Here is a 25,465-nt window from a genome sequence, read left to right as displayed (position 1 = left end):
AACCTCTATAAATTAATAAAATTTCATGGTCCCGACCTTATTAATTTATCCGACCTTATTAATTTATAGAGGTTTTACTGTATATCTGTTCTAAATTTAAAAACTAGATAAAGGAATTCAACTTGGTCAAAAAGCAAAACATGAGCCATATATAAGCAAAACATGAGCCACATATAAGCAAAACATAAACACTTTTTCAATTCATAAATGAAACTAAATCAATCATTTAATACCATATATCACTATGCATGCATGTATGCCATTATCTTAACTCGTACATATTATCTCTAGCAAATTTAAACCTCAATTTTCACATTTTGTTTTTGTTTTTTTTCTTATTTCATAAAAAGTAAACAATCTCCACCGCCTTTGAATATTGACAAGTGCATGAATCCCAAACATGTCTTATAACAAGTGCAATAAAACTTTAACAAACGAATAAAAATAATAAGTGCAGTAAAAATCCTAATTAAGTAGATGACATGTAAGATTGATTAGGTCAATGTCTTTTGATGAGGTTGCTGATAGAAAGCTTGAAGATATAGTTAAGAAGTCATTACATAAAACTACAATGCAAGTCAATCATTTTTTTTTTTTTGTGCAAGTCAATCATTTACATACCTAGGTTGTAGTTTAATATTTTTAGACCATCAGTATATATAGAGATACCGTGTTACAGAACAAAACATTTATGGGGTTTAGAAAATTTTGGCTAAAGAAAAAAGGTTAAACCAATCATATAGAGACAAGTGTATAAAAAAGGATTAATACAACTACGCATTCGTCTATAAATATCTCTTATACAATCGCATGATCTTGTGTATCTTGGAATATCTCTTACACTCACTACCATAGCCAAAAATCTTGTTCATCGAATAAATATTAATTCTCAAGATCGCGTCACACTTGGAAATAAATAACAATTCATCAATGGAACTAAATCAATCATTTATATATCGAATAATCGAATCCACTTTTCCATAAGTAAGGTTTTACATTTTCCTAAGTTTGGTTAATTACATCATTGTCTTGACTCATACCAAAAATTTGGTTCCACCGCTTCGCATAGTGATTAGTGTCAAGATTAATTATGTATGTTTGGCAAATATTTCTCCCAACAGCCACTACAAAAATTTGATTATATAGCTACTGCTTTTTCTACGGAAAAATTAATAACAAATATTAATTACAAAAAGTTACGAATTAGCTATAAATTATTAGATAATAGATTTTGTTGCAAATTAGTTTCTTTTCGTTGCTAGATAATGACAAATAGATACCAAAGTAAATTTGTAGCAAATTTGCTATAAATTTAGGGATAAAATATGTTGTAACTCTAATACACACTGCAGAAATCGTCACAAATTGTAGTAAATAATCTATAGAATAATAACAATCTGAATAAATAACAAATATTAATAATAACAATCTGCTTTTTCTACGGAAAAATTAATTACAAAACTTACGAATTAGCTACAAATTATTAGATAATAGATTTTGTTGCAAATTAGTTACTTTTCGTTGCTAGATAATGATAAATAGATACCAAGGTAAATTTGTAGCAAATTTGCTATAAATTTAGGGACAAAATATGTTGTAACTCTAGTACACACAGGAGAAATTGTCACAAATTATAGTAAATAATCTATATAATAATAACAATCTGAATAAATGCCAACAATAGTTGTGATTTTTCATTGTACCTTTTCATAAAATATTTTATTTTTTATTTTTTAACAGAAAATTATAACGGTTGCGTTTCTCTGAAAAGTTGCTTCTGTTAAATATAGAGTTGTATCTCTTACAAACAGTTGTATCTATTCAAATGTTCACATCTTTAAAAATTTATATATAACCGATTTCTTATCATTGTATTCAAATTTTATTTTTATTTCTATTAGCTAAAAGAGAATTTGTTAGAAACGAAGTCTCATCACTCTAAGAAATTGATTGCAGTTTGATATATTTTAAGAATCGTTATAATATTTAATTATATTCAATCTCCAAGTATACCATAATACATGTTCATAAATTATTAATTTTAATATATTAAAATATATATTTTAGCCATTTAATTGAACCATTACAACATTGGTATGTTTAATATTTAATATCACACCACTTGGATAAACTCTTCATAAATTATTATTTATTAAGTTTTAAATAACTAAAATATATTTAAAATAATTGTTGCAATCTTTTAATTATACCACAACAAATCATTATTCGCTGAAACAAATTTCTCGCTTTATGTTGAATCTAAATAATTTAAATAGTAATATCTAATATTCAGCCTTATTCTATAATCTAACTAAAATTTTAAAAATGATTATAGTAATACAGAAATTTAATAATGCTTAATATAGAATTTATAGTTGCGTCTATTTAACGTAACTTTCGCTAAAAACTATTTTAATATTAATTTTTTTTTATTTTGTTTTTTAAAATTGTGCATTTTAATTTTAATTTTTCTTTGATACAGTTTCACTCATTATTAAATATATTTTAATTATAATTATTTAATATAAAATTACATTTATCTATTACAACCATTAGTTCAATATTCTCAGTTAGGATCACTTTGTAATGATATTTTGTACCTTTGTTTTATATAAATATAATAAAATTTTGGTATTTTCGAAAAACTACACTATTGTGTCAAATTATAAATATAATAAAATTCTGTTTCATTTGTGAACTGTTACTATTAAGCTATAAACATATCATGTGTCAATTTGTAACAAATTTATGACAAGTGACAGTGTAGCTGATTGTGAATCAATTAGCCATGAAATTTTGTCACTTTTAGTATCTAGTCGATACTAATATTTCTGTCGCAGATTGTAACAAATAGGGATAGATATATGTAACAAGTAGTAGCAACTTGCGACATATTAATTTGTATCTAATTTGTGGCAATTTGCGACAATTAGTTATTGAATGAGAAATTTGCTAAAACCAAATGGTTACAAATTTTTTTAGACTCAAAACTGTAATAATTTTTTTTTAGCTACACAAAACGCTTTATACCTACACAATTTTTTGTAACTATACAATGCAATTTTACTAGTGAGCGAGCATTGGGTTTTGACGTCGGATCAGTAGCTTTTAAAACTAAGATATTTCTCAAGTTCGATCTCAAAAAGACATTTTTCATCTGGTGGGGCTGCTTCTTTGTTTCGATAGATTTTATACTATCTATGATCTCTCGACTTCGTTCCTGAGAGGCAAGATGATGGGTTAATACAATAATCGATGTCTCTTGGTCATGTAATGGAACCTCTAATGTGGTACGGTGTTGTTGATAAAATGATTAACGTTAGATATATGAATATATCATAGTATCTGAAATAGACCAGCGTTGTAAGCTGGTCCTACCACCGAGAGTAGTTTCGTTATGTTTGTGTCCACTTGTCATATGTTAGTTGGCTTTCTTTTAGCTACCCGAAAAAAACCACAGCTCTATGTTTCTAGTTTCCTATAATATCATATAGAGAATATTCTTTTATCAAACTAAAATAAAAGTTTTATCGGTAAAAAAGTGAATCTCAAAATGTAATTAATAATGAAATTAATTATAAAATAAAACAAAATTATTTTAAAATTTAAAATGAAATTAAACGTACTACAAAATACTTCAATTTTTAGTTTTAGATTCCCTTCAATTGGGTTTTTTTTTATTCTTGGTTTAGGGACAACATGTTTTATTAGTGAGGCAAAGCACCACACACACACACACGCGTTCTTCCACTTTGGTGATTTTGTAAAATTTGTCTATATTCACTTAAGGTATTTATTCCTAAAGCTGTTTTACAAATTTAATGAAAGCGACTATTAATTTTTTAAAATTCATTCACATACAAAAAAAGCCATCTCAACTCAAAGTTTTAATTAATTAATAAGTACATAATTAGTTTTGTAATTAAGAAAGAATACGAATGATTCCTTCTTCAAAACTCATATGATTAATATATATAAATAAATAAAGCAGCAGCAACCGTGAAACAAAGAATCAAAAAGGCAAAACAAAAAGAGAGAAAGAAGAAGAAGTGAGACTTGTGTTCTTTTTTATTTTTCGTTACGGTGTTTTTATTTATTAAAGCTTCTGTCTTTGTCTTTTAGGTTCTTGCCTTTTTCCGATCAATCAGACCAATCCCTCCTCACTTTTAGCATCTTCTTCTTCTTCCTTCCTTCTTATTCCCTCTTTCTTCTTTTCAATCGATTTCTCTTTGTTGTAATCTCAAAGATACAGAGAGCGATATGTATAATCAGTTGGCAATAGCTTCATCATCGTCGTCTTCTTCATCTTCTTCGTACTATGAATCTTTGAAGATTTTGGAAGCTGATGTTCAACACGCTAATACTTTGTAAGTCCCTTTTTCTGGGTTTTTCCTAAAGTTTAAGACTTTTTTTTTTTTTTTTTCTGTTTTTAATTTGTTTGATTAGTTGAGAGAGTTATAAAAGTAAAGTTAGGTGAAATCTTTTAAAAAAAACCCTAAGCTCAGAATTTTGTGTGTGTTGTAATCTCTCTTCTCTATCAAAATTTGGGTTATTTTAGGAAACTCCGATCACTTTGTTTAATTAGCTATGTTAAAGATGTAGCTTTCACAGTTTGGGAATTTTCTGGAAATCTTATTGTGTTGGTTTAGTTTCAGCAAATTTAGAAGCTTTTTTTTGTTTGTTTTGAGGATCAAGGTGCCTAAACTAGTTATTGCACATGTTATTTATTATCTCTTCAGGGCAGAAGCTATTCCAATGGGGAAGAACAATGTGCGGCTTCAGATGAAACTAGTTCATAGTAACTTTGCTTCTTTATTACTCATCTTGCTTCGGTGGATTGATCTTTCTTCCTCCTGTCTTATTCCTCGCTACTTAAACCTCTTCCATGTTCTTGTCTACAAGGTTGGTCTCTTTAAACTCTTCTTTTGATCTCACAAATTGGTCTTCGTTTATTAGGGCTTTTGAATGTTCTGAGTATAAGCTTTGAAAGTTTTTCATTTTGTTGCCATTTTTTGCTTGTATAGGTCCAGTCTGATGGACAACCTAAGCTTACCACGCATGGCAGGAAAGCTACTATTAGTGAGTTCTATGGTAAGCAAACCTGTAACCATTGATCACATATGTTATTTATGTTTATGTTTTTGGCTTAAGCTTTTGGTGGAGATGTCCGTTCCTTTTAAAAGGTTTCTCATTTACAGTTACTTAAAATAGATCAATTTGAAACATTGAAGGCATAAAGAATGGAATTGCTACTGAATGTTTGTTTATCTTTGGACCTAATAATCTCTTTGTCTTTTGAAGGTGTGATACTACCATCACTTCAGCTATTGCACAGCAACTTAGATGAGTTGCAATCCGCAGACATTGGATTTGACCTTAAAAGACTCAGCAAGAAGATAACAAAAGAGGCTCGCAGTAGTAGATTCAGCAGTGCCGGGTTAGATCGTGAAGAAGAATGCGGAATCTGTTTAGAAACTTGTACCAAGATGGTGTTGCCCAATTGCTGCCATTCTATGTGCATCAAATGCTACCGCAATTGGTACACACACAAACACACTTTAGTTTTAATACCTTTTTGACTCGATGAAGAAGCTTTCATTTACTAAATCTTCATTGATCCTCAAATCTCGCAGGAACTTGAAGTCTCAGTCCTGCCCGTTTTGTCGAGGCAGCATGAAGAGAGTGAACTCAGAGGACTTGTGGGTGCTTGCTAGTGATAACGACGTGGTGGATGCAAGGACGGTTTCAAGGGAAGATTTGTTCAGATTCTATCTCTACATCAATAGCCTTCCCAAGGATTACCCTGAAGCTCTCTTCTTGGTTTATTACGAGTACTCAAATCTGCTATAGAGTCTGGACAAACAAACGTTTTGTACAGATTTTTAGAAATTAAATGTATTGTATAGAGTGTAAAACTGTGTTAAAGGCTTTTGGATGATTTGATGCAAATGCCAAAGCACTCAGCTTTTACATGCGTTTATTATTGTGAATTGTGACCAAAAAAAAAAAAGCTTGAATGCAGCAGAGAATAAAGAATAAAGATCCTTTTTTGGGAAATCAACGAATAAGTATCTATTTTCATCTTCTTACTCTTAACCAAACAACAATCTTGAAGCAATAATGATTCACAATAACAAATGAAGAACCATCAATAAAACAGAACATAGTTTACAAATATATATGCTCGTCTCAAAAGACTGACTATTAGTAAAGAGAGTGTAGAGAAAATTGTATCAGAGTATTTGATGATATAAAGAGATAGATTTAGTAGGCAGAGTAACTTAAAAATGGCATAGCTTAATAGATGCGGCAAGAGAGAGAGAGAGAGAGAGAGACAGAGAACATGAGGTTCTTTCTCAGTCGCCTCGTCTCCTCTTTCCATAGTCTGCATCTCTTGACCTGGACCTATGATCATCTTCAGCCATTCTTGATCTGCTTCGAGATTTCATACTAGATTGTCCTCTATCGAACTCATCAGAATCACGGTCTCTCTGCTGCTTATACTCACGGTGACTATCTTTCTCTTCACGATGACTCTTGTGTCTTCTATCACCACTGCTCTCAGACCACTCACGTTCCGTGGTGGACCGTTCTTTATCTCGTGATGGCTTTTCTTCTTTCTCTTGGGTTTCATCTTCATACCCACCATATTCAGAACCACCCTCTTCACCACCACCTCCATTAGCCTCGCTCCACATCGCTGCTGCATGAACTCCATTCATCCCTGAGCTACCCATCGTTCCCATTCCCGTGCCAAAAAAGGCAGGATTGACATGAGGAGCAATCCCAACCATTCCCATTGCATTAACACCAGGATAAGAATGAGGCATCCCAGGGTAAGCAAGACCTGAATACCCTCCATAAGCACCACCCCGACCCATGAATGTTGGATCAAACCCACCAGGTCCCATCATACCCTGTGGATGCATCATACCACCAAATGCAGGACCAGCTAGTCCAGGCCCATACGGTCCAGCATTAGAACCACTAGTCATGTTGTTCACCCCTCTACCTCTCATTGCACCACCCCAGGGACCTCCACGGTTGCTCATTCCTTGTCCACCACGCGCAAATCCACCTCTCCCGTAATTTCTTCCACCATCACCATTTTGCGTATTCATGTTGTTGTTGTTATTACCTCTTCCCATTCCTTCATTCATAGGCCTTCTGTTTTGAATTTGGTTTTGTCCTTGGTTCCTCCCAGTGAAATTAGCTCCCATCTGCTTCAGTGTTTCAGGAGAAGCAAAGGCAACAACACATGCTTTACCGTTGAAAATATAACCATTCATTCCTTCTTTACAAGCGGCTGCAGCAGCTGAATCATAAAACTCAACCTGACAATACCCTTTAGATTTGCCACTAACTCTCTCATCGAAAAACTTGATCTCTTTGACTCTTCCATACTGTGAAAGAATACTCTCAATCTCTGCATCCGTCGTCCACCAGTGTAACTCCCCAACAAAAAGCATGGTGTTCCCATTGTCCACAACAAATGACTGCGTAGGGCTTTTGTTCACCATTACATTCGGAATCACACTCATCTGGCTAACAGGAATCTGCTGAGCACCTTGAGGAACAGCACCATAAGAGTTATGAACAGGCATCTCAGGCACATTCACAGCGTTACCTGAAAATCCATGGTTGTTTAACACAATAGATGTTGATCCTTGTTGAACGATTTTGTTGTTGGATTGCATATCAATATTCAACCCTTTAGCTCCAAAAGAAGATGCTTGTGGATAAACATCAGACCTTGTCTCTGGTACACTGATTCCATTATGCCCTCCATCATTTCGATACTTCCCTTCAACAGTACCTCCAGATACAATCCCCATTCTCGGTTCAGCAGCAACACTAGTAGTAGTATTCTGAGCTTGAAGACTTGGATTACCTGTAACACCGACTTGAGCTGGTGGTGGTTGAGGTGGATTATGAGCTTGGTAGAAACTCTCACCAACATTAACATCGCTATACAGATCATCGTACTCATCATCATCTCCCATAAGTTCTTCATCCGCTAGAGCAGGTATAGTTCCGCTTCCTTGATGTAATATCTTCTGGTTACCTCCATAGTCAACGTTGTCTTCAGTCATTGGATTTAATACAAACTGGCCAGAAAATACAAGATGATTAACAAACTTTAACAATACATCCTTTCACATAAATTACAAATAACATCATCCAACTAAATAACCACACTTGCTTGCTTTTTTTTTACATGAAGAACTTAATAAAAATACATCCTTTCACAGAAATTACAACTCTGCCAATTCAATTAGGCTGAGACTCGTTATAAGCAATAAGTAGACATGTGTCTAAGTCCAAATTAAAAGAAACAAAAAAAATAAAAACAGGAACTTTAGCTTACAGATCTGAAATTTTTTGGGATCTAGTTCAATTAAAACAAGGGTGTTACAAGATTTCATTTATATATAGAAGAGATCAAGTGTTACATACATAGAGTGATTTACAATGAAGGGGGATACACAAATTTTAACCCTTTTCGGAAAAATTATAAATCTAAGATAACAATTAGGGTTCTTACAAAAGGAAATAAACAGATCTAGGAAGAAAGTTACAATTCCAACGAGATAGTAATTAGTAAGCCTTCGAAATCGAATTGGCCTCGTGAAATCGAGGATCGAAAGGTAAAGAAGAAGAAGAAGAATAAAAGCCTACGCTTGCTTACTTTTGACTCCTTGTTTGCTTCGTATACGGAAGTTGAGATTGCGACGAGCTCCGGAATTCTATCACCCTCAAGAAACAGAGCTTAAACGAAAGAGATCGGAGGAGGAAGAGTCGCCCTTCGTGGTTCTTTCTTTCTTATCCGATAGAAGAAGATGAAACAAATGAAAAGAAGAAGACCTTCACCGTGAATGTCAACAGTATGTCGTAACAAACTTTTAATTTTTTACATGTGTTTTTTTTTTTTTAGGTTGGTTAATAAATGTGTAATGATGTAATATGTTTACAAAATAGTACTCGTATTCAAGATAGATTTGCTTTGAGTGTTAATTTCAAAAAATAATAAAGTGATTTTAATGTTTAATTTTGGATTTTTTTTCATATGAAAAATGATTTGTTTGTCAAATAATACACACAATAAAAAGGATAAAAATCTTAATTATCTTTTGTTGTTGTCAACAAAATTTGTTCACATTAACAAAACAAAAAAAAAAACAGAACCGACTTCTAAATACTTTCTTCTTTTATTTGTCTGAAAAATATTGACTTTCTAGCTTACACTGTGTGTACGTACTCATGAACCTAAAAGTAACTGAAAAAATGGAATATTTCAGACAAACAAACATTCACAAAGGATCTGCTGCTTTCAATACATTCCCTTGAACACCGGATTTGTACGGCATATGCTTGCTCCATATTCCTCATACTCCTCTTTCGTTCTGCAACTCTGCAATCAACCAACAACCAAAAAAAACAAAACAGAATGTTTCAAACCTTTCATGCCCTGAGTTTTTTTTTCTTCTTTAATCTAGCGGGTCTCTAAACCTGTGGTTTCTACTTCTCTTTTAACCAATTTCAATTCAACAATAACGGCACAAACAAAACAGCTTGTTACTGGAATTTTAAAACCGGAAGAAGTTGTTTACATACCGCGAAAAACTCTGGAGTTGATGAAAGCACTGAACCTCCAAACCAAACTGCAAACCTCTGGACAGGATGGCTCACCACATTAACCTCCACGGGTTGAGACTGCAGGGTTATAAAATTGGAAACTGGTTTTAATATCAATGAAATATATCTGTTTCCATCTATTTTACGGATCATCTTACAAAAGAAACTTTACCGTAATTTCACCACCAGTACGAGCATTGTTGGCAAGAACACGAGCATCAACAATCTTCTTAAGATCCCTTTGTAACCTTCTTCCGAAATCTTTGAACATGGTTGAACCTCCGGACAACACTATATTCTGAAATCATTTCACAAACTCATTAGTTCTGCGGATTGGGAAATTATCTTAAAACCCTGACCACTCTTGTTGTGTTTCAGACCTTATATAGAGCTCTGCGTGTGTCAATTGGTGCAGACTGAATACATTTGTCTATAACAGCTGGTAACGCAGTTGTGAAGTCATTGCTGTATATCTCTGGATTAAAGAAGACCTGTAACACAATATCTCAATATTACTCATGGGTAGTATAGCATAGCAAAAGCACAAGAACAATAATGGAACTTATGTTCCCCTGAATCAAATTTCTTTCTTGGTTCGGTCATACAGAGGACATCAGCTTCAAATGGGTCCAGTGGAGAAGGCTGAACACTAACTAGATAAGATTCAGTTCTAGTCAACTTCCTTTTAGCATAATCTGACAGAGTAATTACCTAACTTTAGTTTCTGAGAGAGCATAACTTATATCAGCACAGTTCAATAATCATAACAAAGTGCTGAAAATATCTGATATATAACAACTTATGCACAGCTCACTGACATACAACAAACTCAACTTGCTGAGAACTTCCTAAATTATAGTGCACCAATAATGAATTTCGGACTGTGATTCTGGCCATCTTATCAACTTACAATGTTTTATAACAGAGAATGGTAACAAACCTCGGGTCCAAGGAATCGTTCATATCCCACATCACAAGTGTATGGTGCACCAGTCTTTGGCTTAACACCTTTCCATTGTTTGATATACTTTGCTGGTTCTTTGTCATGTTTATTAAACTCCTGCAACCAAATGAATGTTCAGAGATCTTTCTCATTTTTCCTGCCTGAATTCAGTGTCAAACGATTTTTCAGCATACACGCCAGTAATCAATTATTAAAAAGAGTATATATTATCTGACTTAAACATTCGCCATTAAGCATTACCTTTACAATGTCTGAGCAAGTGTAGCAGTACATTTCCTTCACTTTACGGGCTACATTGAATGAATCTTCTGGCGGTATATTCTCACCTCTTTCCTACAGTAAACAATAAAAAGGCGAAGTTTCATGAACGTTAAACAGTTACTACCAATAAACAGCCTCTCTAAGTATATGACAACAACATCTAACACACAAATATATGATGACGAGCTATCATACATCACAGAAGTTGATTTTTACTCATATAACCACTTATGTACCTTTAAAACTTAAATCTTACAGAGAAAGATTGAAAATCAACTACAAAAGAAGGCCAAGACTATATTAAGATATTAGTGCATACCCGCATGAGTTGCTGAATAAATAAGGTGACATCTTTGCCAGCAATTGGAATTGACTTGATACAGCTTCCGATAACATAACCTTCTGCAACAGGTACAACATGAGTTGCCCCATCTCCAACATCTACTACAACCCCTGTCATCTCACACTAAGAAGAACTGTAAGTCAAATTAAGAGGCAAGCATAACAAGAGAGAATAAAATACAAGAGAACATGTTTAATATTTGCTAAATCCCGTAAAGCTAAGAAATTGCCTAATATTACAAGAGTTACACTAACAGACTTTTGTAACTCAACCGACATAGAGTATAATCCTTCAAGTATTGTCTACATGGAAACCAAATACATTGTCCAGCACCTCTAATACATATCATCTTATCCCAGCAAACAACTTAAATACTTGGAGAAAAGAAAAATGTGCAACATACCTTTGACGTAGTGTACCCAGCAGCAAGAGCAAGAACTGAATTAACAGCAATGTAAAGCCCGGGAACATTAAAAGTCTCAAACAAAATCTCTCCAGTGTATTCTCTACTTTCAGGAGGAGTAAGAGGACTCTCAGTAAGAAGAAAATAATGATCCTCAGGATCACATCTCAAATAATTGAATATACACTGTTGCCAATATCTTTCCATAGCATCCCAATCCTCAACTTGACCATGCTCAATAGGATAATGAAGGTTATGAGTACTACTAGACCGAGATTTCGCAAGGGCTTCATCTCCGATATAGAAATCGAGATCCGCAGCAACTCCAGCGTTGTGCTGTGTTTGCCAAGTTGCCTTAGAAGAACTCTTGGATTGGTTTAAAAAAGACTCGTTAACTGCAACTACTGTTGGTAGAATAAAACATGGCTCTACATTACCAGCAAATCCCATTTTAGTATACCTGCAACACACACACAGACACAAATGAGATCTGGATGCAGCATTTCATCAAACACGTTAAGTGCATTAATCCAATCAAACGTATAAAATTGAAACGTACCCAGTTCCATTGTCGATGACAACAGCAGGTCGAGAAGTCGGATCCATTAGATAGAAACTACGCCGTCGATCTCTAAAGTAGCTTCACTAGACGGTGAAGGATCTGTGTGACCAGGGATCCAATTAAAGATCGATTAGGGATCGTTACCCTTGAAAAAAATATAAAAACTATAATTTTTAATCCCGATCGAATCTAAGCTTGCTTGCTTCTGGCTCCTTCCGTCAACGGAAGTTGAGTTTCCGAGAAGCTTAACACGTAATATTCTCACTCGTAGGCAGGGCAATGTAGTATGGGGGAGAGAAAAATAAATTTGATTTTCCCGGAAAATAAAGAGGGAATCAAGTGAAATTCAGGGGAACCTCAGATCATCGCCGTCGTCGATTTGTACTTTATCGTCTGAGATTTTTTCCAGATAGAAAAAAACAAAATGGTCCACTGTTTTAAAAAATTTGGCTTCGTCCTCCTTATGTTCGGTGGTGAACTCGGTTTAACTAAACCAAACCGACTCAATAACCAAGTCTGATCTATAAACCAAACAAGTTTCAATAAAATTGAACCATGCTGGTGACAAATTACGCTAGAAATTGAAATTGATACGTATATATGTAAGCGAACTATAGAGTTTGGTTCCAGATAAATTATAACATTTCTTAATAAGAAGAACATAACATAGATAAAGGTAAATCTGAACTAATTTTGTTTCATTACAAATTTTGGTTGGTTTACTCATAGGTGAATCATTTGGGGACCTTGAAAAATATGGGAGGTAATGGTAATACACATATGTTACCGATATTAAAGTGCCATTAATCCTATTGGTTTATAGGATGTGTAGTCAAAGAAAAGACGAAAACAAACTTAGATCTCAAGTGATAACGACGTTTGAACGACCGGCAAAACCCATATGAGAACTTGAGATTGAAAGTGTTGTTGTTAATCTCACTTCAAGATCTAAAAATGGTTCCTCCTCATCAGAAACACACACATGTGGTTACACTCCAACATCATGAAACTCTGATTAGTTAGGTATAGGCTTACATTGTGGTTACACTCATACACACTACAAGAAAAGTTAAAATGAAAATGGATTTTGTGGATTTCGTTAGAAAGTTATAAAACACACTCAAAATCTAAATTTCTTAGATTTAGAAACCACTTTTATACGGTATCAAAAATCAAAAGGTTTATATGGAAAGAAAAACTCTTCTATGAAATAATTTCAATCAATTAAAAAAAAAACTCATTAATGATCTCTATCCATACATATCAGAATCATTAGCAACCTTTCTAAATCAATTAAATGCCTGTAGAAAATCAGAATCATTTTTATTGTACTTAAGATAAAGGGAAAATTATAAATAAAGAATCTTTTTCCAAAAATTTGGCCATCCACACTTTTTTTTTAAAAGTTTGGTTATATAGGGTTTTGGATATAAAAATAGCCAATTATACCCTTAGTTATATTTTCAGATAAAATTTGTTGTTTTTTTGTCTCCTGAAATTTTAAAATCAGTAAAAATCGAAATAAGGAAAATTGAGAAAATAAGTCTAGTGGGCCTAATTTTTTGTAATGAGTCTTAAGAAAATAATGAAATTGTGACTTTGTCTCGACAAATTAAGAAAACAAAAAGGATCGAGAAATTGAGAAAAAACCCTTCAAAATATTCACCCTTTTTTACCATTGAATCTTCCAACTTTAAACAGCAGCATCACCAAGATTAGCATCAGTACGCTTTTCTTATACATCATTAGTCAGCTTAGGTGAATTCCTTGAAATAATACCTACTGATTTTCCCACATCAACTTCCACATTACAACCATCGCTACTATCAGCTGGAAACTTATTCAGATCGAACTAGACTTTACTCCTATCACCATCAACTACTCTTTTGAATGTAACAAACAACCGAATCATGTTTATCTTTTTCAGATATGCAAGAAAAATTTTCATACCTCTATCATTTGTCAATACAACAGGAGGACAATCAACTTTAACCTCTGTGGGTAGATAACTGAATTCCACATCAAACATATTTTGCTCTATTTCATAGTCTTCTGAAACCATAACCTTCAACTCTTCAAGAGATGTAGTGGGTTGCAAAGTCAGTAATCTAGCACGTTTTTCTACATCATCAATAAATCTCCACTCCTTCTTGGCATCCAGTGTCCATACACCACAAGTAACATAGATTTGCATCATAAACAGGTAAGTGAAAGCTTTTGTGGAAGGTGGAAGAGATGGTGACCGATCTAGTTAAGGTATAATGTCGATTTTTCTTAATTTGTTTATCTTCTAAATAATTTAGAATACGCATTCTAAAATGTATTAGAACAAATCTAAACAATAATTACGAAATCTTAACCATAAATTAAGAATATTTAAAAAATATTTAAAAATATTCACTTTCCTTATTTAATTTATTTTCTTTCTATTTTTAGGGTATTCTAAGGTTTACAGATTACAAATTCTAAAAATTTCTATGATATATCTTCTACTTGTTTTAGTATATAGGGTAAAACGTAGAAAACGAATTCTGAATTGATGTAGAATGAAGAAAAACGTAGAATACATATTCTTAATTTTGTAGAACATACAAAATTCAGGTTCTGAAATTTTTAGAACAAATTTTCTGTCCAAAAGTTTACTGCCAAAATCTATCCAAGAGGAACCATCTCCTTTGAGAAGCGCTTTATTCATCAAATCCGAGATCTACCTCGTTGTGCTTCTAACCACTACTAGTTCTAAATCTGCCTTGACTTCCCTGAAAGTATATCATCACCAAAACTCAAGACCGGCAAGACCGCCACTTCCCCATATGCTCCAACCAGATCATCCATGGCTCAGGTGCAAGCTACTGGAAAACCTATGGTGGTGGAAGACTCTTGGACTGGCTGTGTCTGCGCCGTCGACGGTGAAAGCAAGGCTACCGTATTGCAAAACCCTAATCTGGATTGTGACCTCTTTTATTGGGCTAGGCCCACGAAGTCATCCACCTTTAGGCCTCAGTCTAACTTTCCATCATTTAAAGACCAACTTAAAAGGTAATGGCTCTATTCTAACAAACCTAAAGTCTATTTACATGACTATTTTCAAAGCCCATCTACCAATTGAGTCCAGCTCCAGTTATGGTATAACACTATCAAGCCCAATATTGTTGATGTTTATTAAGTCTGTTTTACTTGGCCGAAGACTCCTTGTTAAAAGACTAACGACAACTCCAGTTTGGTCGGATAGTTACTTTTGGCAAGGTCTGATGGATTCTCACCAATCACCTGTAGTTTCGAACATAGGGTCTGTCTTATTGTCTCAGTGCAAATCCGACTACAAGCTTTGTGTGGAATTCCTTAACCTCCATGGCCGATGGCTTCATGTGAGGGAGGACCCACCTGCTCTGTTACGGTATTGCTTTTACCTCCTCAAGTATACCCTTCGGACAATCCCAACCCCCACCCTTCCCCTCTCGCCTAATGATTGTAAGCTTGGGTCTGTATTATGATTTTGATGTGTAACCGGCTACAAGCTTTGTGTGGATTTCCTTAACCTCCATGGCCGATGGCTTCATGTGAGGGAGGACCCACCTGCTTTGTTACGGTATTGCACATATCACTTGCGTTTCCTGCTTGTTGTTTCACCCAATGCCCTGAGATTTGAGTCTAACAGTGTGGAAAACCTTGAACATGTGTTTTTGTTTAGTCTCTTGTTGGCGAGTTACCTACCATGTATCTCCCTTGTGGAGAACCTTTCTAAAAGCTCATATGCATGTTTTGCGAGAGTTGTCTATGATCACTTGTTGGTCGAAGAATTCGAGAAGTCTGCCTTCATGTTCGATTCCGCTTTGGTCCCAAAAGATCTTTCAAGCATTGCAAGTCTTTCAAAGTCAAGCACCATCTTGAAAAACTCATGGAACCACTATCTCTATTTGCTTTGTATTTCTCTAGTTTCAATTTGTATGAACTCCCCTCCTTTGAGGGTTTAAGTTAATGAAATCCTTGTTTTACCCAAAAAAAAAAAAAAGAGAGAGAGAGATACAGTATTAGGATCCATCATCCTAATATAGGCCCTTGTCCTTACCCTTATTTTATTAAAAGTTCTCTATATTCATTATTCAATTAAAATAATTATATCAGATATTTTTCACAAGACTTAAATAATAGTACATTTTTTTCATTTTGTCCAATTTTCATCTCCCATAAAATACATCATTGAATAATATTCATTCATTAGTACGAATATTTTGGTAACTGAGACCAACATATTAAAAAAAGAAAAAAAACACAGTACCATTTGGTAATTTATTTTGTTGCTGTTTCAAATAGTAATCTAATCCTCTAATTAGGATTGGTCCAAAGATAACACCAATTATGTTGACTCAGAACATTAATAGTAATTTAATAATTACCTTTTCTTTATTTTTTTGTTAATTTCATATGATTTTTAAACGAGTCAGAGAGATGCTCCCTCTTCTCATCTCTCTCTCTTCTACTTTGCACTCTCTGCAAAACACTGCACAAACACAAAAATATTTACTGACCACTGCCTTAAATTGGATCTGTGAGCCCCCTCCCCCCTCTTCTGACAATCTCCATTATACCTCTCTCTCTCTCTCTTCGTCGTCTTCACCTTCTTCATTGCTCTCTCTCTCTCTCTCTGCTTCTCTTTTTTTCTCCTATTTGGAAACTCTCTTCGATCCGCATCACCGGATCTCGATTCTTCAGTTGGAGCTCGATCTCTGTTTTTTCTCTTTATCAATGTTGAAGGATCTGGGTTCAATGTTCGATTCGTAGGAGTTTTTTTATATTGAGATCAATGTTGTTTTGATTTGATTGTTGTAAGACTATGAATCCACTTTGCTGCATTGCTCCGGTTTCGATTGATGACCGTACTAACCCTGTGGTTGCAAAATCATCCACGAATCATCATAATCAATCTCAGTTAGGGTTTGAATCTCTTCCGGCGACGAAATCAGGTAGTCACCACGCTTCTAAGCCATCGTTTTCGACTCAAGCTTCTTGGATCAGTCAAGATCAGCTTGAGAGACTCTCTTCTGAAACAGCAGACGACGAGGCCAAAGACGCTTCTTCTTCTTCTAAAGGAGGTTTTTTCTTTGGGAATGGCGTCAGTGTTGGAGCTGGAGTCGCTGGGATTATGTATAAGTGGGTTAACTATGGGAAAGGCTGGAGAGCTAGATGGTTTGAGTTGGAAGATGGTGTTTTGTCGTATTATAAGATCCATGGACCTGATAAGATTGTGATGAATCCTTCTAGAGAGAAAGCCGTTAGGGTGATCGGTGAGGAATCTGTTAGGTATATTAGGAAAGCTAGCTTTGGTAGTGGCAGTAGCAACAAGCTTGGAGCTACTTCTTCAGCTGCTTCAAGGCCTTGTAAACCATTTGGTGAAATACATTTGAAGGTTTCTTCAATTCGTGCGAGCAAGTCTGATGATAAAAGGCTTGCTATATTTACTGGTACTAAGACTCTTCATTTACGTTGTGTATCGAGAGATAATAGATCAGCCTGGGTTGAAGCTTTGCAGGCGGCTAAGGATCTTTTTCCTAGAGTTCCCAGTGGTGATATCTTACCTTCGGATGATGCGGTTGTTTCTACTGAGAAGTTGCGTGAAAAGTTATTGCAGGAAGGTATTGGTGAGGCTGTTGTAAAAGATTGTGAAGCCATTATGCTTTCAGAAGTTTCTGTGTTGCAGAATCGGTTAAAGGTTCTCTCACATAAACATATTATACTACTGGATACACTGAGACAGTTAGAGGTATGTTTTAGTTCTTCCCTATGCACACATTTTTATATGGACCTATTTATCTCGAACTTTTACATTTCTTTGGATGAGAGTCTGGTTTAATTTAATCATATCACTGCAATTTCACATTATGATCATATTACACTACCAGCCTCCTGTTTGTCGTCTGCTTCACTTGGTATATAGTTTTTCAGCTTCAAAGTAAAATAATTGATTTCGGTTTTAAAAAACAATTTTGCAGAGTGAGAAAATAGAGCTGGAAACTACTGTTGTTGATGAAACAAAGGAGCATGACTCTTGCTGTGGACAGGCAAGACGATATAGTGGTCAGTTACATTATGTTATTTGTGCAACTGAATGTTTTAATTTATATATGGAATTGAACGATCAGAATTCTCACTGATTGTAAGTTCTTCCTTGACTCAGTTGAGACAGATTTGAACTTCTAACATTATTGTTCTCCAACAGATTTCTATTCAGTCATGTCAGAGGTATCTGCTAGCGATTCTGAGGCAGACAATGAAAGTCAGGATGGAGCAGATGTTGAATCTGATGAAGATGATGTAGCTTTCTTTGATACAAATGATATCCTATCAGCAGACGCACTGAGAAGTGCTTCTTATCGTAGCAGAGAAGCTGAAGGAAATGGATCTATCTACGATAAAGACCCCTTCTTTTCTGATCGCTTGCAAGTTCCAGTTAGGATTCCGCAGTATCCATATGTCAGAAGAAGGGATAATTTACCGGAGCCAAAAGAGAAGGAAAAGCCAGTTGGATTATGGTCAATCATCAAAGAGAACATTGGCAAAGACTTGTCTGGAGTTTGTCTACCCGTATATTTTAATGAACCACTCTCTTCTCTTCAGAAGTGCTTTGAGGATTTGGAGTACTCATACTTGATAGACAGAGCACTTGAGTGGGGGAAGCAGGTCAGGTCATTCAGCCTTTTTCAATATGCCCATAACAATATATTACGGTGCTAACAGTCTTTACTTATTTCAGGGTAATGAGTTGATGAGGCTTCTAAACATTGCAGCGTTTGCTGTATCTGGCTATGCATCCACGGAAGGCAGGCAATGCAAACCTTTTAATCCTCTACTTGGTGAGACCTATGAAGCTGATTATCCAGATAAAGGACTTCGTTTCTTCTCTGAGAAGGCAAGTCAACGCATTTGCCTCTTTTTACTACAAGAGTTGTATTGGGAAATCATGCATGAAATGTGAAAAAAACGTTACATTAGATTATCTTTCTAACTATTGAACATATATAATTCTCTTGTTCAGGTGAGTCATCATCCTATGATTGTTGCTTGCCATTGTGAGGGACAAGGTTGGAATTTCTGGGGAGACTCAAATATCAAAGGAAAATTTTGGGGACGGTCAATCCAGCTTGACCCAGTGGGTGTCTTGACATTAAAATTTGATGATGGTGAGATATACCAATGGAGCAAGGTTACCACTTCCATATACAACATCATCCTTGGTAAACTTTACTGCGATCATTATGGAACCATGCGGATCAAAGGCGGTGGCAATTATTCCTGCCGGTTGAAGTTCAAGGAGCAGTCAGTCATAGATCGAAACCCTCGTCAGGTAGTAGAATAGAATGGTTTTTAATTTCTCTTTCTGCCGTATGAAACCGGCCTTTAATGGAACTTGGTATGCAGGTTCATGGGTTTGTGCAAGACAACAGAACTGGGGAGAAAGTAGCTATACTGATAGGCAAATGGGATGAAGCAATGTACTATGTATTGGGAGATCCGACAACAAAACCAAAGGGATATGATCCAATGACAGAAGCGGTGTTACTGTGGGAAAGAGACAAATCTCCAACAAAAACAAGATACAATCTCTCCCCTTTTGCAATCTCTCTCAATGAGATAACTCCTGGGATGATAGACAAATTGCCTCCAACAGATTCAAGACTGAGACCAGACCAAAGACACTTAGAAAACGGTGAATATGAGTCAGCAAACGCTGAGAAACTGAGACTTGAACAGTTACAGAGACAGGTACAAAATCTATAGGAAATTTTGTTAATCTTGACTATAATACATAATTGTGCATTAGCATGGTAAGTAGCATAGGACTGAATGTTGAAGAGTGTACCGTTTGTGTGTTGCAGGCAAGGAGGCTGCAGGAGAAAGGATGGAAGCCAAGATGGTTTGAAAAGGATGAAGAAGGGAATTATCGGTATCTAGGAGGTTACTGGGAAGCAAGAGAGAAGAAAGAATGGGATAGAATCACTGACATTTTCAAGAAGCAGCAACAGCGTAACACGCTGTCATCTTCGTCAACATTTCTTTAATCATCAATCCTCCCATGTCTTTTATTTTATTTTGTTTTGATAATTTAATACATATAGAAAGATCTTCACCATTCCCTCATTGTGCTTCTGTGAAAATTTGGCCGGAACCTTTGTTGGTGTGTGTGTATCTGTAGATGTCAAAGAGACTTTTCATTGGAAATGAATGAACTTTTCCTTCAGAATTCCGATTTTCATGTTTGGAAAACGGATAATTTGAATAACAGTGGTAAAAACCAAGAAGTTACCAAACATAAGTTATGGTAAAAAAGGAACAAAAATAGGAATGTATGAAACGATTACTTCCACTGTATATAGAACGTATGGTGATATGAAACGACAGCGTTTTACGGCGAGACCTTAAGATCAAAACTGCAGACATAGGACATAACATAATTTATGCGACAACAAAAAAAGAAAACCAAACAAAACTGTGATCAGTATTGAGACAGAAGTATCAAGAGTTTGGTTCATTTGATCACTTCCAAGCTTTCCTTCCTCTAAACTGGCTTCCACTGAGGCTATTCTTCATTTTCTTGGTTCGCTTTGATTTCCCAGCCTTTGATCTTATTGCAGCAAGAGGCATATTCTTCCTGTGCTCCTTCTGTTTATTGCTTGATCCTCCCGTTTTCTTCTGTTTGATGGCAGCCCTGGCTTGGTATTTACCTCGGTCCTCCCTTCCAGCTTTAACTAATTCCAGTCTTTGCTCTTTTGTTAGCTTATGCCTTATGTGAGCCTGTTGAAAGAGTTAAAAATCAGTTAGCATCAAATATCTCACTCGAGTATGCCATACATTTTTGTGACTAAAATGGAGCTTCTTATTAGCAACAACTTACTTCAAGCTTGGCTGGATCAACTCGCTTCTTACTTAGCTGATCCGAATCCGGAACCTTGAATCCTTTTCTAGCCAATGCAATTTTTGCTTCCTTCTTTGCCTGTACGCGACACACAACATCAGTAACAACATTTGGTATGTACCAGAATGTATAACATACAAAAAGAGAAAGGGTTCTAATATCTTTGAGCATATATACCTGAAGTTCTTTGATTTTTCGGAAGTCTTCATTTGAAAGTATGCCATCACTTTCATCAAAAGATGGTTTGTCGTTCTTTGCTTCTGCGAATCTCTTGAGTGCTCGTAGGCTTGTATCAGCAGAAAGAAGATTCGCATCAAAATCCATAATCTTCCTCTTCGTCCCCTTTGATTTCTCTTCGTTTCCACTATCTTCTCCAGAAGAATCAGAAGCTTCTCCATCGTCGTCTTCACTTTCCATCTCATTTTCCGAATCTATCTCAGCTTCATCACTATCATTCATCTCTTCGTCTTCATCACCTCCTATTGAGGTATCAATATCACTATCATCTTCTTCAGCTTCGTCCTCGCTTCCACAATCATCAGGTATCAGCTCCTGCTCAACATCATCGCCGCTAGGCAACTCCGTGTCATCATCATCATCTTGATCATCATCAGAGCCACTCTCATGATCACTTTCTTGCAATAATTCAACATTGGGAACATCGCTGAAGACATTAGCCTCTCCATATTGTTTAGGTTTGACAACAGTAGCTCCAGGACGGCCACGATCTTTTTTCACCAGAAGCGAAGGATTGATCTGAAATTACAGAACGCAATTCTCAATTAACCAGATACACCTATAGTTTTGTTCAAACCAACAAATTAAATGCTTCTGCTACCTCTCTGAACAATGCTATGAGGGAACGAGCTGCTGCTGAGATGGCTTTTTCATGGGACTTTTTATACAGAGCAAGATCTTGCAGCAATTCTTCCGTCATCAACTGTAGATCAAGAGGAAAACAAAGAGAAGAAAAAAAAAGTTCAGATGAAACAGGTTTGATGTTGGCTAACTACATTTATATTAGACCAAGAGACAGAGCCAAGAACTAGTTACATCGTGAATCCTCAGGCACATTTCTCGTACCACATTGAGTCCGACAGCAATAGCCTGGTTAAAAAAAATGAAACAATGAATTGAAAAAGAACAATTTCAATGATAAAGTAAGATTTGTAGTTATATCCCTTGATGTGAGAAAACTTGAAAGCGCACCTCAGGACGTGAACGATCATGTACAAACTGATTCACTATCTGCTTGAACAGTGGCTCCACGGCATTAGAAGGAACCTGCTCGAGATAATATAGTTGGAAGAAGGATTGAAGAATGAGAAAAACAATCATGTGTTTAACGTGGAAATGTTTCTATACCCCATCGTGGCAAGACTGAACTGCTGCTGCAAGTATTTGTGTAATGTCCTTTACATGCGGCTGCATTTAAGAACTGATATTGATCAAATTTCAGTTAGCAGAAGAAATTAGAAGAAACTATAAAGAGGGTAAGCAGATCATACCATAGCATAGTTTTGAAGAAAAGAATAGAAACTTAGTAAATGCAACTTGTGAAGACCAATCGTGCGAGCAATAACTTTAATCATCATCAACCTGGTCTGCAAATTATTCAATAGGGGAAACATGATTATCAGAGAACGGGAAATCTAATCAAAAGTTGGTAAAATCTAATCTAAACGGAAAACTATCAGGTAGTCAAACAAAGTTATAGCTGACTATATAGTATACACTTGGCGAAAGGAGGTGAAGTAGTTAAGTCAGATTTTAAATAATGAAAACAGGGAGAATTACCTCAGCACGTTCACCAGTACCCTTTATGGTCTGAAGACGGGAAAACAATTTCTCCGCGAATTTCTGTAAAAGAAGTAAACATTCAATCATAGCTACTTCCATACCATTGCGATTGCACTACACAAAGCTAAGAAATGAACCTGAGCATCGTTTAAATGATTAAGAGGTGAAAATGCTGAAGTGGTGTTCTCAGACGACGAACGCTGCTTTCTCTTTATACTTTTCACTGCACGCTGTAGTTTTGCTTGCTTTTTCTTCTTGCTAGAGGATGTACCTTTGTTGTTTGCCTTACATCAAAAAGGGAAAAATATTAATGCTCCATGATATTCATATAAACATCACCTAATTTCATACTAGTTTGAAAATTGAAAATGATATAGACAACAATAAAGGTAGAAACTTTCATCAACAACTAGTAAACGTCTTCTTCATATTCTCTGATAAAAATATCCATATATATGAAATGTTGTTTTACCTTGTAAACAGCCTGTCGGTTAATCACAACTTGAGATATTTTCTTTGTATCCTCGTCATCATCACTTTCAGCATCACTATCGTCATCATCGTCAATGTTCTCATAGTCAAGAAGGAATCGAAGGGCAGAAATCATTATCCTGAAGTATAAAAAAAGAAGTTAGTAACTCGAATAACGAAAAAAAATCATATCAACATGCTCCAGAGTTAGGACTATACCTAGGTGAAGTATGAAAGCAGGCTTCACAGATTGCAATTGCAACTCGTTCATTTCTATCACCAAGCCAGATCTTTTTCTTGTGTAACGCACAAAGAGTAGCAAGTGCTCTCTTAGCCTTTGCTTCATCTTCTAGCTACAAACAAAAAACACCCCAAGCTTAACTATCATCTAGTAATAATCACACTATAAGTCATAACGCAATGCCATGAAACAAAGGGAATGAGAAAATGATCTTACCTTAACTATCATCTAGTAATAATCACACTATAAGTCATTACGCAATGCCATGAATCAAAGGGAATGAGAAATGATCTTACCTCCAGCATAGAGATTACAATCTTCTGAAGTGATTTGTGCTTGGGATCAGTGGGACTCATCTTACGGATGGTTTGAACAATATGAGAAAAAGCAAGAGTCCGAAGGTTTTTGTCACCAAGAGTCTGAATATCCAGAAATAAAGCCAGCAAATCCTCGATGACAAGACTCTAATCATACCACAGAGAAGAAACCATTCAGAATCATTCTCAGAACAAAACCAATACTTTCAAAGTTTTAAACTTTAAGCAAAACCCACAAATGAACTCAATCACAACAAATTCAGAAATGACACTTCTCTGCAAACAAATTACACATTAAAAGCACAAACCTTTCGATTCATTAGAAGAATCACACCACAGAGAAGGACACATTCAAAAGTTTTAATCTTTAAACACACCCCAAAAATGAACTCAATCACAACAAATTCAGAAATGAAACTTCTCTCCAATCGATTACACATTAAAAAGCACAAACCTTTCGATTCATTAGAAGAATCAGAGCTTGTGCAACATGGTTTCGAAGTCCCGAGGGCATTGCCAAGCACGAAGTACGGAGCAAATCAGTCAACTGAGCTGGAAACGCGGCGAGTTGCTTCGGGTAAAAGGGAGTAACGTGAGCTAGAAACATGGCACGGTCGCCGAGTTCTTTGGCAACAGAAGGGTCAGAGCCAATGCCAACAACAGAGGAGAAACTGAGAGCTCCTTGTTGCTTAAAGAGATCGACGGAGGTTAAGAACTGTTTGTAAATCAACTGGAGCTCCGTTTCGTAACCTTCTGGGTCACGTTTGATTTTACCTTGAAGGATAAGAAGGCTCACATTCTCGGAGCTCCGGCCAGATGCCTTTAAGGATTCCGGCGTTAAACCTAGAGATCCGACCATTGTTGTCGGAGGTTTTGGGAGAGAGAATGAAACCCTAAAAAAAATTGAGTCTTTTGATTTTATACTTTAGGTTTAGATTTTTATTGAACCAGACCGGTTCAGGTTTTGATAGTCTTTGGTTTTGTACGGTTGGTTATTAACCAAGTTTTGCATTTGAGATGCAACGCAACACAGAATTTAGTCAATTTAAAAGTCAACAGATTTGTTTTTTTTAGGCTTCATGTGGGAGTGAAGTAGAGTCTTGCTCACTGTGGTGAAAGGCTACAAGTTTTAGCTATACATAACGACAACGTATCAAACCTACAAAAATCATGAAAACTTAAAAGATAACAAGAATTTGTCACTAATACTCACTACAAGATATGTCTTTTTACAATCTTTTGATGTGTTTGTTACTTAAAAATCTATAGGTTTTTCAGTTGTAAGAGTGATAAATGTTGAGATTTGACACATGCTCGAGGTCTTTTTGACTGTGTTGGATCAGTGAGGATCGCCAGTGAAGCATCATATTGTATCTCACAAGTAGGGATTCTAAGAGACAAAGACAACTGAATAGAGAGATAGGTTCTTTGATTAGTGATTACTACTTAATTAGGCTTAACATATCTAAAACTAAAACATCTCTTGTCCTCTGTTTTTGGACCTGTCCCTAGTGCCAAAATTCTATAGCCAAAAAGATAACACACTTACTTATGTC

The 25,465-nt window shown here is 35.6% G+C and overlaps 5 protein-coding genes across 9 annotated transcripts; 2 read left to right on the top strand and 3 right to left on the bottom strand.

The window, feature by feature from the left end:
• Positions 1–3,980: 3,980 nt before the first annotated feature.
• On the top strand, positions 3,981–6,057 carry LOC104755602 (E3 ubiquitin-protein ligase AIRP2). The gene is made up of 5 exons (XM_010478011.3): positions 3,981–4,367; positions 4,740–4,902; positions 5,025–5,091; positions 5,302–5,539; positions 5,634–6,057. Exons 1-5 carry the CDS (start codon positions 4,261–4,263, stop codon positions 5,848–5,850), a joined length of 792 nt encoding a protein of 263 aa, XP_010476313.1. The 5' UTR covers positions 3,981–4,260; the 3' UTR covers positions 5,851–6,057.
• A 213-nt stretch (positions 6,058–6,270) lies between these two features.
• LOC104755601 (uncharacterized) lies at positions 6,271–9,006 on the bottom strand. The gene is made up of 2 exons (XM_010478008.3): positions 8,690–9,006; positions 6,271–8,108 (listed from the first exon to the last, which is right to left on the bottom strand). The coding sequence occupies exon 2, from the start codon at positions 8,091–8,093 to the stop codon at positions 6,357–6,359; it is 1,737 nt and encodes a 578-aa protein (XP_010476310.1). The 5' UTR covers positions 8,094–8,108; positions 8,690–9,006; the 3' UTR covers positions 6,271–6,356.
• Positions 9,007–9,107: 101 nt separating this feature from the next.
• On the bottom strand, positions 9,108–12,687 carry LOC104755600 (actin-related protein 3). Of its 4 annotated transcripts, none has more exons than XR_015587138.1 (9): positions 12,167–12,605; positions 11,608–12,067; positions 11,181–11,327; positions 10,841–10,933; positions 10,577–10,740; positions 10,017–10,127; positions 9,809–9,934; positions 9,616–9,714; positions 9,108–9,412 (listed from the first exon to the last, which is right to left on the bottom strand). XR_015587138.1 is itself a non-coding variant. In XM_010478007.2 (9 exons), exons 1-9 carry the CDS (start codon positions 12,211–12,213, stop codon positions 9,332–9,334), a joined length of 1,284 nt encoding a protein of 427 aa, XP_010476309.1. In that variant the 5' UTR covers positions 12,214–12,687; the 3' UTR covers positions 9,108–9,331. The 4 variants fall into 4 exon arrangements, 2 of the variants coding, with proteins under 2 accessions (XP_010476309.1, XP_087352076.1); XR_015587139.1 differs by having other exon boundaries at positions 10,017–10,331; positions 10,577–10,696; XM_010478007.2 differs by having other exon boundaries at positions 10,577–10,696; positions 12,167–12,687.
• Positions 12,688–16,555: 3,868 nt separating this feature from the next.
• Positions 16,556–20,408, top strand: LOC104755599 (oxysterol-binding protein-related protein 1D). Its single transcript, XM_010478006.3, has 7 exons — positions 16,556–17,930; positions 18,160–18,244; positions 18,387–18,847; positions 18,921–19,076; positions 19,203–19,511; positions 19,586–19,930; positions 20,044–20,408. Exons 1-7 carry the CDS (start codon positions 17,004–17,006, stop codon positions 20,224–20,226), a joined length of 2,466 nt encoding a protein of 821 aa, XP_010476308.1. The 5' UTR covers positions 16,556–17,003; the 3' UTR covers positions 20,227–20,408.
• A 102-nt stretch (positions 20,409–20,510) lies between these two features.
• On the bottom strand, positions 20,511–24,844 carry LOC104755597 (uncharacterized). 2 transcript variants are annotated; one of them, XM_010478005.3, is made up of 14 exons: positions 24,364–24,844; positions 23,889–24,056; positions 23,571–23,704; positions 23,353–23,491; positions 23,018–23,164; positions 22,878–22,940; positions 22,589–22,684; positions 22,446–22,505; positions 22,290–22,364; positions 22,134–22,187; positions 21,919–22,020; positions 21,258–21,836; positions 21,060–21,158; positions 20,511–20,959 (listed from the first exon to the last, which is right to left on the bottom strand). In XM_010478005.3, the coding sequence occupies exons 1-14, from the start codon at positions 24,766–24,768 to the stop codon at positions 20,702–20,704; spliced, it is 2,379 nt and encodes a 792-aa protein (XP_010476307.1). In that variant the 5' UTR covers positions 24,769–24,844; the 3' UTR covers positions 20,511–20,701. The 2 variants fall into 2 exon arrangements, with proteins under 2 accessions (XP_010476307.1, XP_087352075.1); XM_087495949.1 differs by lacking the exon at positions 24,364–24,844 and adding an exon at positions 24,218–24,234.
• Between the last annotated feature and the right edge of the window lie 621 nt (positions 24,845–25,465).

The sequence above is a fragment of the Camelina sativa genome, chromosome 17, assembly GCF_030686135.1.
Source record: "Camelina sativa cultivar CO46 ecotype springtype chromosome 17, ASM3068613v1".
NCBI lineage: Eukaryota > Viridiplantae > Streptophyta > Magnoliopsida > Brassicales > Brassicaceae > Camelina > Camelina sativa.
Note: the sequence above shows the minus strand (reverse complement) of the source record. Positions and strands in the feature narration are given on the sequence as shown.

Bases quoted from the DNA above. Each gene is read 5' to 3' on its own strand.
- LOC104755602 (XM_010478011.3), top strand. From the start codon at position 4,261: ATGTATAATCAGTTGGCAATAGCTTCATCATCGTCGTCTTCTTCATCT. The intron at 4,368-4,739 runs GTAAGTCCCTTT...TTATCTCTTCAG, and splicing joins GTTCAACACGCTAATACTTT to GGCAGAAGCTATTCCAATGG. The intron at 4,903-5,024 runs GTTGGTCTCTTT...TTGCTTGTATAG, and splicing joins TCCATGTTCTTGTCTACAAG to GTCCAGTCTGATGGACAACC.
- LOC104755601 (XM_010478008.3), bottom strand. From the start codon at position 8,093: ATGACTGAAGACAACGTTGACTATGGAGGTAACCAGAAGATATTACAT.
- LOC104755600 (XM_010478007.2), bottom strand. From the start codon at position 12,213: ATGGATCCGACTTCTCGACCTGCTGTTGTCATCGACAATGGAACTGG. The intron at 9,935-10,016 runs GTCTGAAACACA...AAATGATTTCAG, and splicing joins CACGCAGAGCTCTATATAAG to AATATAGTGTTGTCCGGAGG. The intron at 9,413-9,615 runs GTATGTAAACAA...GGTTGATTGCAG, and splicing joins CAACTCCAGAGTTTTTCGCG to AGTTGCAGAACGAAAGAGGA.
- LOC104755599 (XM_010478006.3), top strand. From the start codon at position 17,004: ATGAATCCACTTTGCTGCATTGCTCCGGTTTCGATTGATGACCGTACT. The intron at 19,077-19,202 runs GCAAGTCAACGC...TCTCTTGTTCAG, and splicing joins TTCGTTTCTTCTCTGAGAAG to GTGAGTCATCATCCTATGAT. The intron at 19,512-19,585 runs GTAGTAGAATAG...CTTGGTATGCAG, and splicing joins TAGATCGAAACCCTCGTCAG to GTTCATGGGTTTGTGCAAGA.
- LOC104755597 (XM_010478005.3), bottom strand. From the start codon at position 24,768: ATGGTCGGATCTCTAGGTTTAACGCCGGAATCCTTAAAGGCATCTGGC. The intron at 22,685-22,877 runs GTAATTCTCCCT...AATAATTTGCAG, and splicing joins GTACTGGTGAACGTGCTGAG to ACCAGGTTGATGATGATTAA. The intron at 21,837-21,918 runs GTAGCAGAAGCA...CTGTAATTTCAG, and splicing joins TCATAGCATTGTTCAGAGAG to ATCAATCCTTCGCTTCTGGT.